We start from the raw sequence: 12,553 nt of genomic DNA, 5'->3' as shown, positions 1-12,553 counted from the left end.
CAGGGGATTTATCAGCTTTTAGTCCCATTAGTTTCTCAAGTACTTTTTCGCTCCTGATATTAATTACTTAAAGTTCCTCACAGTTTAAGTTCCTCCTGAAGTCTGCTGCAATCCTCCTCACTATTTACCACATTGCCAAGTTTTGTATCATCCACATACTCCATCACATATTCCTTTTACCAAAATTAAGGTCATTTATGTACAACAAGAAAAGCAATGGTCCTAATACTGACCCTTGGGGGACCCCACTGCACACTTATCTCCAGACAGAAAAACTTAAGCTCACCACTACTCTCTGCTTCATATCCCTGAGTCAATTACGTACCCAAGTTACCACCGTCTAAGTTAATCCCATGTGCTTCTGTTTCCCGAATAAGTCTGTTATGTGGTACTTTATCAAATGCCTTTTGAAGGACCATATACACAACATCAACAGCACTACCTTCATCAACCCTCTCTGTTACTTCACCAAAGAACTCAATCAGGTTAGTCAGGCACAATTTGCCTTTAACAAATCCTTGATGGCTGTCCCTTATTAACCCATGCTTCTTCAAGAGAGAACTAATTTTGTCCTTGACAATAGTCTCTAGTACTTTTCCCACCACTGACGTTAAACTGACTGGCCTGTAGTTACCAGGTTTATCCCTCTCCGCTTTATTGAATAGGGGTGTAACATTTGCAATCCTCCAGTCCTCTGGCACCACTCCCATATCGAAGGAGGATTGCAAGATTGTGGTCAGAGCTTCTGCTATCTCCACCCTTGCTTCGCTTAGCAACCTAGAATGCATCCCATCTGGACTGGGTGACTTGTTAACTTTGAGTGATGCCAACCTATTTAGCACCTCCTTTCTATCTATTTTTTATCCTATCCATTATCTCTATTCCCTCCTCCTCTATAGCGACATTAACTTCATCCTCCTCTTTTGTGAAGACAGATGCAAAGTTCTCATTCAGTACCTCAGTCATGCCCTCTGCCTCCATAAGAAGATTTCCTTCTTTGTCCCTAATGGGCCCACCATTCCTTTAACTATTCTTTTACTTTTTATATGTTTATAAAAGATTTTTGGATTCCCTTTTATGTTACCCGCTAATCTTTTCTCATATTCTCTCTTTGTCCTTCTTATATCCTTTTTCAATTTCCCCCTGCACTCCCTGTATTCTACATAGTTTTCTGTTGTATTCTGTATCTGACATGTCATTAACAATCTTTTTCTGTTTTATTGTAACCTCTATTTCCTTTGTCATCCAGGGAGCTCTAGCTTTGGATGCCCCATCTTTCCTCCTGATGGGAACATGTTTGGTTTGTACCTGAACTATCTCTGCCTTGAAGGCCTGCCATTGCCCATTTACTGTTTTCTTGGCTAATCTTTGTTTCCAGTCCACCTGTGCTAGATCCCTTCTCAAATCACTGAAATTGGCTCTCTTCCAGTTGGGTATTTTCACCTTTAATTTTTCTTTGTCCCTTTCCGTAACTACTTTAAACCTAATTATATTATGATCATTATTATCGATGTTTTCCCATTGAAATACACTCCACTTGCCTTACTTCATTCCCTAGAACTAGATCCAGCACTGCTTCCTTCCTCATTGGGCTGGAAACATACTGATTAAGAAAGTTCTCCTGTACACATTTTAGGAATTCTTCACCCTCCTTGCCCTTTACATTGTTTTTTTCCCAGTCGATATTAGGGTAATTGAAGTCCTCTACTATTACTGCTCTATTATTTTACATTTCCCTGAAATTTGCCTACAGATTTGCTCCTCTATCTCCTTCTCACTATTTAGGGGTCTGTAGTAAACACCCAGCATTGTAACAGCTCCTTTTCTATCCTTAACTCTAACCAAATAGATTCAGTCTTTGAACCCTCTAGTATATCGTCCCTCTGTAGAACTGTAATATTATCCTTCATCAATACTGCCACCACCACCCCCCACCCACTTTCTTTTTTCCTTCTCTATTCCTCCTGAATACACTGTAGCCAGGAATGTTTAGTTCCCATTCCTGCCCATGTTTAAGCCAGGTCTCCGTTATTGCCACTATATCATAACCCCATGTGGCAACTTGTGCCTGCAGTTCATCAACACTCCTTGCATTAACACACACACATTCCAACACCATGCTAATCTGCTCTGTTTTTTTCCTCCATCTAATTCCTGCTCTTTCTACACTATTTTTTTATTCTGCTGCTGCCCGTCCCTCCTAGTTTTCTATGCACCTTGTCTCTCCTCTTTGATGCTACATCCTGGTTCCCCTCCCCCTGCCAAATTAGCTTAAACCCTCCCCCTCAGCACTAGTTAACCTCTCCACGAGGACATTGGTCCCAGCCCCGTTCGGGTTCAACCCATCCGGCTTGTACAGGTTCTTTTTGTAGAGGTGTTCAAAATGATGAGGGGTTTTCATAAAGTAAATAGAGAGAAACTGTTTCCATTGGCAGGAGGGTCGGTAACCAGAGGACACAGATTTAATGTAATTGGCAAAAGATCCAGAGGGGAGATGAGGAGAATTTTTTTTACACAGCGAGTTGTTACGAAGTGGAATGCACTGCCTGAAAGGGTGGAGGAAGCAGATTCAATAATAATTTTCAAAAGGGAATTGGATAAATAATTGAAGGGGAAAAAACTGCAGGGCTATGGGGAAAGAGCAGGGGAGTGAGACCACAGTAAAACCTGTAAATTAGGTTACATCTAAGGGACATGCATTAGGTGTCCTTTTTTTTGCAGGTGTCCTTATTTTCAAAATGGTCATTGCATGTACAGTAAACTGGATGAACCAAATATCCCAGGACTGGCTGTATCTCCTGCAGCGTTCCTTCTTTTTCTCACCCTCACCAGGGATCTTGCCTAATTCTGGAGCCCTGCCAGTGGGATGTGATTTCAGTTCATGTTCTGTTCGTTTGGTTTACCAGTTCATTGCCACCCAGGATCCTATTCCATTGAGGGAGGGATGTCGTGATCCTGGGATTTGCTACATTGGCAGCCTGAACAGGGCGAGGTGGCTGCTGTAAGGCCGGAGTGCCTGAGAGACCCCAGCCAAATTGGGGGATTAATGTCCAGGACCCCCTCCCTCCGTGTGCTGCAGTTGCTAATGTTTGAAGTGCTGGGGGGTTGGTAGGGGGCTGTTAGAACTCATCAGTACCTCACCTACTGGTGGAATGAGATGAGGTTTTGCCTGGTGCAGTTCCCGGCTTTTGTCCAATGGGGAGTTCTTTACCCAGCATTCATAGAGGCAGAGAAACTGCTCTATCTCTGGGGTAGGGCCGTGCCAGCATTCCATCCCAAAGATAGAGGGGTTTCCCTGCAGCCATGGATGCTGGGTGAAGAGCTCCCCATTCCACAAAAGCCATTTCTTTCACCCGCTGCCGCCTCGCACTGAGCTGCGTGTCCCGTGTTCTAAGTTGTAAACAGACTTGGTGCAGTAAAGGCTGACTGTAGTTCATAATTTGCGAGTGTTCGTGATTTCAAGGTGCAGCTTGTATCTGTTACAATGTAAGTTATTTGGGACAGTCAATAAGTGTCTGTTTTTGCAGGTTTCCGTTTTTTGGGAGTGTCCGTTTGTATAGGTTTCACTGTAATTGGATAGCTCTTTCAAAGAGCCGGCAATGGCACGATGGGCCGAACAGCCTCCTTCTGAAGCTGGATGATTCTATGATTCTTGTATGATTCTATGTTAAGCATTTTGGAAGCTCCCCCAATGCGGTACCAAGCCACGTAGAGCAGGAAGGTTTGATTCCTGGTCTGTGCTGAATTAGCCTTCAATTAGGACAGCAGTAGGGATGCTGCAATTGCCCTAGATGCCTCTGCATTTGGGAGAGAAGGAGAAAAAATATCAGCCAGGATTCCTGCTCCTGATTTCTGGTGAAAAGTGTGTGTGCACATACATGTCAGCATATGTGCCCACGTGTGTGAGTATGCGTACATGCATGTGTGAGTGTATGCGTGTGTGTGTATCCGTGAATCCAAGTATGCTGCCCTCATCCTATCCTGTACTAAGTCCCGCTCACCCATCACTCCTGTCTTATTGACCCACATTGTCTCCCAGTCCTCCAACACCTCCAATTTAATATTCTCATCCTTGTGTTTGAATCTCCCTTCATGGTCACGCCACCCCCTATCTCTGTAACCTCCTCCACCTCCAGTCCTACAACCCCCGTCCCCCCCAGAACTCTCCGTTCCGACTCTGGCCTTTTGTGCACCCTGCTCCCTTCGCCTCATCATCAGTGATCATGCTTTCAGATGCCCAGGCTCCACACTCTTGAATGCCCTACCTTAGCCCCTCTGTTTCTCTACCTCTCTCTCTCCTCCTTTAAGACCCTCCTTAATACCTACCTCTTTGACCTAGCCTTTGGTCACCACCTCCTAATGTCTCCTTCTTTGGCTCGGCATCTATTAATTTCTGATTACGCCTCTGAGACTTCAGAAGAGGGGAGGAAAAGATATGTATTTTTGTTAAAAAGGATTTGGCATCTCTGCTGTAGGGAAACATCACAGGTATTAGGGATAGTTACATTGGAAAAAAGGTGGCTTAGAGGTATTTATGGAAAAACTGGGGTTGTTCTCCTTAGAGCAGAAAAGTTAAGGGGAGATTTGATGGATGTGTTCAAAATTATGAAGGGTTTTGATAGAGTAAATAAGGAGAAACTGTTTCAACTGGCAGGAGGGTCAGTATCCAGAGGACACAGATTTAAGATAATTGGCAAAAGAACCAGAGGGGCGATGAGGAGAAACCTTTTTACGCAGCGAGTTGTTATCATCTGGAATGCACTGCCTGAAAGGGTGGTGGAAGCAGATTCAATAGTAACTTTCAAAAGGGAATTGGATACATACTTGAAAAGGGAAAGTTTGAGGGGCTATAGGGAAAGAGCGGAGGAGTGGGACTAATTGGATAGCTCTTTCAAAGAGCCAGCCCAGGGACGATGGGCCGAATGGCCTCCTCCTGTGCTATAAGAACATAAGAACATAAGAAATTGGAGCAGGAGTAGGCCAATCGGCCCCTCGAGCCTGCTCCGCCATTCAATAAGATCATGGCTGATCTGATCCCAACCACAAATCTAAAGAACACAAGAAGTCGGAGCAGGACCCGGCCACATAGCCCCTGGGTCCTCTCCGCCACCCACAGGGCATTGACCGATCCGAACTCAGCTTCATGTCCAATTTCCTGCCCGCTCCCCATAACCCCTAATTCCCTTTACTTCTAGGAAACTGTCTATTTCTGTTTTAAATTTATCTAATGATGTAGCTTCCACAGCTTCCTGGGGCAGCAAATTCCACAGACCTACCACCCTCTGAGTGAAGAAGTTTCTCCTCATCTCAGTTTTGAAAGAGCAGCCCCTTATTCTAAGATTATGCCCCCTAGTTCTAGTTTCACCCATCTTTGGGAACATCCTTACTGCATCCACCCGATCAAGACCCTTCACAATCTTATATGTTTCAATAAGATCGCCTCTCATTCTTCTGAACTCCAATGAGTAGAGTCCCAATCTACTCAACCTCTCCTCATATGTCCGCCCCCTCATCCCCGGGATTAACCGAGTGAACCTTCTTTGTACTGCCTCGAGAGCAAGTATGTCTTTTCTTAAGTATGGAGACCAAAACTGTATGCAGTATTCCAGGTGCGGTCTCACCAATACCTTATATAACTGCAGCAATACCTCCTTGTTTTTATATTCTATCCCCCTAGCAATAAAAGCCAACATTCCGTTGGCTTTCTTGATCACCTGCTGCACCTGCATACCAACTTTTTGATTTTCTTGCACTAGGACCCCCAGATCCCTTTGTACTGCAGTACTTTCCAGTCTCTCGCCATTAAGAAAATAACTTGCTCTCTGATTTTTCCTGCCAAAGTGCATAACCTCACATTTTCCAATATTATATTGCATCTGCCAAATCTCCGCCCACTCACCCAGCCTGTCTATATCCCCTTGCAGGTTTTTTATGTCCTCCTCACTCTCTACTTTCCCTCCCATCTTTGTATCGTCTGCAAATTTTGATATGTTGCACTCGGTCCCCTCCTCCAAATCGTTAATATAGATTGTAAAGAGTTGGGGACCCAGCACCGACCCCTGTGGAACACCACTGGTTACTGGTTGCCAGTCCGAAAATGAACCATTTATCCCAACTCTCTGCTTCCTGTTTGATAACCAATCCTCCACCCATGCCAGAATATTACCCCCAATCCCGTGATTTTTTATCTTAAGTAATAATCTTTTATGTGGCACCTTGTCGAATGCCTTCTGGAAGTCTAAATACACTACGTCCACTGGTTCCCCTTTATCCACCCTATACGTTATATCCTCGAAGAACTCAAGCAAATTTGTCAGACATGACTTCCCCTTCATAAAGCCATGCTGACTTTGTCCTATTAAATTATGCTTATCTAAATGTTCCGTTACTGTCTCCTTAATAATAGACTCCAAAATTTTACCCACCACAGATGTTAAGCTAACTGGCCTATAATTTCCAGCCTTCTGCCTACTACCCTTTTTAAATAACGGTGTTACATTAGCAGTTTTCCAATCTGCCGGGACCTCTCCTGAGTCCAGGGAATTTTGGAAAACTATCACCAAAGCATCCACAATCCCTACTGCCACTTCCCTCAAGACCCTAGGATGGAAGCCATCAGGTCCAGGGGATTTATCCGCCTTGAGTCCCATTATTTTACTGAGTACCATCTCTTGAGTGATTTTAATCGTATTTAGCTCCTCCCCCCCGAGAGTCCCCTGTTTGTCCAGTGTTGGGATATTCTTAGTGTCCTCTACTGTAAAGACTGAAACAAAATATTTGTTCAGCATTTTTGCCATCTCCATGTTTCCCACCATTAATTTCCCGGTCTCATCCTCTAAGGGACCTATGTTTGCCTTAGCCACCCTTTTTCTTTTTATATAACTATAGAAACTCTTGCTATCTGTTTTTATATTTTTTGCTAATTTCTTTTCATAATCTAACTTCCCTTTCTTAATCAATCCTTTAGTTACTTTTTGCTGTCTTTTGAAGAATTCCCAATCTTCTATCCTCCCACTAAGTTTGGCTACCTTATATGTCCTTGTTTTTAGTCGGATACTATCCTTGATTTCTTTACTTAGCCACGGGTGGCTGTCATTTCTTTTACACCCTTTTTTCCTCAGTGGAATATATTTATTTTGAAAGTTGTAAAATAACTCCCTAAATGAACACCACTGCTCATGTACCGTCTTACCCTTTAATCTATTTTCCCAGTCCACTTTAATCAATTCCGCTCTCATACCATCATAGTCTCCTTTATTCAAGCTCAGTACGCTTGTTTGAGAATCAACCTTCTCACCCTCTAATTGGATATGGAATTCAACCATGTTGTGGTCGCTCGTTCCAAGGGGATCCTTAACTAGGACATTATTAATTAATCCTGACTCATTACACAGGACCAGGTCCAAGGTTGCCTGCCCCCTTGTAGGATCAGTTACATACTGCTCAAGAAATCCATCCCTGATGCACTCAATGAACTCGTCCTCAAGGCTGCTCTGCCCAATTTGATTTGTCCAGTTAATATGATAATTAAAATCCCCCATAATTATGGCTGTTCCCTTATTACATGCCCCGACTATCTCCTGATTAATACTTCTTCCAGCAGAGTTGCAACTATTAGGAGGCCTATATACTACGCCCACTAATGTTTTTTTTCCCTTATTATTCCTTATCTCCACCCAAACTGTTTCATTATCTTGATGCTTTGTCCCAATATCATTTCTCTGTATTACAGTGATTCCTTCCTTTATTAACATAGCCACCCCACCTCCCCTTCCTTCCTGCCTGTCCTTCCTGATTGTTAAATACCCTGGCATATTTAATTCCCAGTCGTTGTCACCCTGCAGCCATGTTTCTGTAATGGCCACAAGATCATACCCATACGTAGTTATTTGTGCCGTTAACTCGTCCATTTTATTACGAATGCTACGTGCATTCAGATAAAGAACTTTCAAATCTGTTTTGTGACGCTTAGTTCCTGCTTTTTCCTTTTTTAACACTTTACCTATTACTCCATACCTTCTGTCCCTTCCTGTTACGCTTTCCTCTCTCTCCCTGCTCAGGTTCCCAACCCCCTGCCACTTTAGTTTAAACCCTCCCCAACAGCACTAGCAAACACTCCTCCTAGGACAGCGGTCCCGGCCCTGCCCAGGTGCAGACCGTCCGGTTGGTACTGGTCCCACCTCCCCCAGAACCGTTTCCAGTGTCCCAGGAATTTGAATCCCTCCCCCTTGCACCATTCCTCTAGCCACGTATTCATTTGAAATATCCTCCTATTTCTACTCTGACTAGCACGTGGCACTGGCAGCAATCCTGAGATTACTACCTTTGAGGTCCTATTTTTTAATTTACCTCCTAACTCCCTATATTCTGCTTTTAGGACCTCATCCCCTTTTTTACCTATATCGTTGGTGCCTATGTGCACCACGACAGCTGGCTGTTCGCCCTCCCCCTCCAAAATGTTCTGTAGCCGCTCCGAGACATCCTTGATCCTTGCACCAGGGAGGCAACACACCATCCTGGAGTCTCGGTTGCGGCCGCAGAAACGCCTGTCTATTCCCCTTACAATTGAGTCCCCTATCACTATAGCTCTGCCACTCTTTTTCCTCCCAGCCTGTGCAGCAGAGCTACCCGTGGTGCCAGGAAGTTGGCTGCTGCTGCCTTCCCCTGATAAGTCATCCCCCCCAACAGCATCCAAAGTGGCATATCTGTTTGAGAGGGGGATGGACACAGGGGACCCCTGCACTACCTGCCTGCATCTCTTACTCTTCCTGGTGGTCACCCATTCACTTCCTGCCTGTATACCCTTTACCTGCGGTGTGACCAACTCGCTAAACGTGCTATCCACGAGTTTCTCTGCATCGCGGATGCTCCACAGTGAGTCCACCCGCAGCTCCAGCTCCGAGATACGATCGGTCAGTAGCTGCAGGTGGACACACTTCCCGCACACATGGTCGGCAGGGACACTGGTAGTGTCCATGACTTCCCACATCTTGCAGGAGGAGCATATCACGGGTGCGAGGTCTGCTGCCATGACTTGCCTTAGCTGAGTTACCCCTTTTAAATTACGTTGAAATTAGAAAATGTTAACTATACTAGGGACCTAGGTTCACTAAAAAAAAAACACTATCTGCTATAAAACCTGCAGATCTTCCCTTTCTTATTACTTTACTTACAGTAAAATGGTAGAAATACTCACCTGAACCTACTCACCAATCAGCTGCCTCCCCTGTGCCGCGTCACTTTCTGACTGGTGACGTCACCCTGAACTCTGCCGCTGGTCTCAGAGTCTCGCTCTCAGAGTAAGCTCTGGTCTCGCTCTCTCCGCGCTGTTTATATCTCCGCTCTGGTCTCGCTCTCTCCCGCCGCTCACCGACTGGACTCTCGCTCTCTCCGCGCTGTTTATATCTCCGCTCTGGTCTCGCTCTCTCCGCGCTGTTTTTATCCCCGCTCTGGTCTCGCTCTCTCCCGCCGCTCACCGCTCTCAGGTCCACTACCGCTCTGCAGGAAAAGCAAGGCAAAGCAGCACCTCCTTCCCCCACTTCACCTAACTCCCACACGTACCGAACTCTCAGCACACTGTGTAATATCCGCACACCGATTCTATAAAGGGAATTGAACTGGATCCCAGAGTGATAGTCAATATGAACACAAGCTCTAGGGCAAGGAGACATGGATTCAAACTGAGAGGAGAAAAGGTGAATGCATGGCTAAGGTATAATTTCTTCATATGGTAGAGCCAAGTTTACCACCTATTACTGCATCGCCATCGGCCGTCTTTACCTTCTCTAAACAAACGTAAAGTGTCTCGCAGGACTTTTACATGGAGACCTTGCAGACTAAATAAAACGGAAATTCTTGAAACTGTACACCTTAAACCTAAATGGAGAGGAACGGTTTCATTTACTTATACTGCTAGCTTGTCTTGCCTCACCAACGACTGCGGCAATATGAGCAGCCCTCTGCTTTCTCCAGGCCTGACTAACTTAAGTGATGCATGATGGATTCATTACAAGAAGGCAACCTTAAGCCAGTCTTTTTTCCGATTAAGGTGACCCTGGGTTGCTATGATCACCAGTTACCCAGACATAACAGACACCACTGATTATACACACTGAAATCAAAATTCCCTCAACTAATTGGCGATTTACTCTCTCTCTCTGGGATACAGCTCCTTACAGTGGAGTCTGACAATTAAAAATGCAACTCTGCTTTACACTTAGGTCACTATGATCAACCTTAGCATTCTTGGGCTGGGGGTGGAGATGGAGGAATAATGGGCCCGGATTTGCCGCTCCTGATTACTATGCAAGGATCTCTGCTAGAAAGTCCACGTGTGGACAGCAGGTGCATTCAGCTGTGATGCCCTACACAGTAAAATAGCCCTCACCCTCTGAGCTGGTGAGGTATCAGGAGGCTGTCTGCTGGATCCCTACCCCCACAACTAATCGCTGTCAGTGCGGCTGGCCAATTACATGGGTAATGCCCCTTTCCATTTTCTCCCCATCTCTCGTGAAGACATTGCCCCTTTAATTGGTTCACCGTTACATTCCACAGCTCGGATCTAAACACTGGGGTGGCAGCTAACCTGGTTAGCAGGATCCAGCCGCACCGACAGCTCCAACCAAGCCTCCTGTTTGAAGGGCAGATGGCTGGGGCTCTTGAGAACAGTCCGATCCCAAACCGACAGGAAGGCTGCAAGCTCATCCCAGAACCTCCCAATGAAGGGCAGGCACGTTGGCAAGGATGGGCCCAGAGAGAAACACAAGAGGTGCGTAGGAAGATCGATGCAGGGGCAGTTTGATCCAGAGGTGAATAATATATATATTAAAAAGCACCGAACACCGCTCGCTTGAATTTCAGTGGAAGTTGCTGGTCACGCTTGAAGTTTGAACTGGTCACTAATCCACCAAGAACTTTGCCAAAACTTCACCTTGACACTTTGAATCTGATTGTACGGCAACTACTGTCAAATACGTGCCTAATGCGTTGCGAAGAGATCGAGGTTACTTTGCCTCTCCTAAACATCACTGTAACATATTTACAGATAGAAGTTTAATACAATCAGGAACACGACCTACAGCAACAGGCAGCTACCCAGTGAGAGGGTAGAGTGAGGGGGAAAAGGTAAAGGTGGCTGCTTTCAAAATGCACAGAGCTTGGGTGAAGAGGGCCACCGAATTAAATTCAATCAATAACTGAACACATTCATACATTAAGTCGGTGTGATTTGGGACTTTTCACAATGCAAGATATCGGACAATGTGGAGGGTAGAACAACGTCAAACACTCGGTGCACCTGTCTTTGGTTTGTTGGGAGGGGGGTCCCTTCTGCACCCTGTCTGAAGTAGGGAGAATCGCCTGAATAGTTGTCACAGATGTGACCTGCCCCAGGCTCCCATTCTCCATCCAGCTGATAAATACATATTATTTTTAAATACTGTTTGCAGATAACATGATAATGAGTCTGTGCAAACATCTTCCAGCCCACATTAAATGCTTAATTATTTGGCCAGTTTTTATTTTCTGTGGGGGGCTTAACAGGATATTTTATTGCGACCAAACACACGGCAGCATGATGTGAGAAGGGAGGGAGTCATTTACCTGGCCGAACACGGAGTCCAATATGGGGCTCAGGTCTTGCATTAAGTGGGGGTCGATGTCCACTGACGGGATGCTCGCCTTGCTGGATTTGGATGAAGAGGACGATGCCGACCTGGTGATCAGCGAGCACTCACTGCCGCTCCTCTCCAGCTCCAGGGGCGAGCCCACCTGCCCATCGCCCCTCCTGCACCGAGCCACCTTTTTGCCCGCCGGTCGCTCCTTGCGGTCCCCGGCTTGTCCTTGTCCCTCTCCCCGTTCACCTCGGCCGCTCGGTGCGTGCGACTTGCCGCCAGTGCCGCGCTTCCTGGCCAATTTCGCGTCTCCTCTGGCCGCGGCGCCGGCCCCCCTGGTCGAACCGCCCGCGGGCGGCGGCAGCTCCTCGTCAGCCGCATCGTCCCAGTGGCCGCGCTCAGCGACTGAGGAGTCCCTGCGATCGCGGCAGCCTCGCCGGCGGGGTGCATTTTCCACGTGAAAGTCCCCTCTCCTCGCTCCGCATTTGAGCAGGGAAGTCTTGGAGTCGCTCTTTGCTATGGCAGAACTCATTTCTGATGTTATTTTAAAATGTATTATTATTTCACATCACCATGCCTTGTGACGGATACAGGTCCCTTTATGTGCATTGCACTGAGAAGGACAGCGGAGGAGAAGGTCGGTCCTTTAAAAAGAAATCTGCTTACATCCAGGACGCTCATGTGACATAAACACAATCCCTCAGAGGGGGATTGTTAGCCAAATTAATCAGTACTTCTCTCCATGGCCCAGTTACATTACGTTTGACTGACACCCGGAATTTAAAACAAATCAGACACTGCCACTTATGTAAAAGGTTGGATCATATTTCCTTTCGGCTCTAGGTACAACCAGAGATTAAAGTAGCAATAGTAATATAAGTAGATTAAAGTCTTGATGAAATATCGCTGGATATTCATCATTCTGAGTTTGATGACAGTCT

The 12,553-nt window shown here is 45.9% G+C and overlaps 1 protein-coding gene across 1 annotated transcript in view; it reads right to left on the bottom strand.

The window, feature by feature from the left end:
* Positions 1-12,318, bottom strand: part of LOC137342042 (calcium-binding protein 1-like) — a 91,167-nt gene extending 78,849 nt beyond the window's left edge. Inside the window, exon 1 of the mRNA XM_068005653.1 lies at positions 11,602-12,318. Coding sequence (XP_067861754.1) covers positions 11,602-12,144 — 543 coding nt within the window. The 5' untranslated portion in view covers positions 12,145-12,318. The remainder of the gene's footprint in view (positions 1-11,601) is intronic.
* Positions 12,319-12,553: the final 235 nt, after the last annotated feature.

This window comes from Heptranchias perlo, chromosome 25, assembly GCF_035084215.1.
Source record: "Heptranchias perlo isolate sHepPer1 chromosome 25, sHepPer1.hap1, whole genome shotgun sequence".
Taxonomy (NCBI): domain Eukaryota; kingdom Metazoa; phylum Chordata; class Chondrichthyes; order Hexanchiformes; family Hexanchidae; genus Heptranchias; species Heptranchias perlo.
The sequence above is the reverse complement of the archived record's forward strand: the minus strand, read 5'-3'. Positions and strand labels throughout refer to the sequence as shown.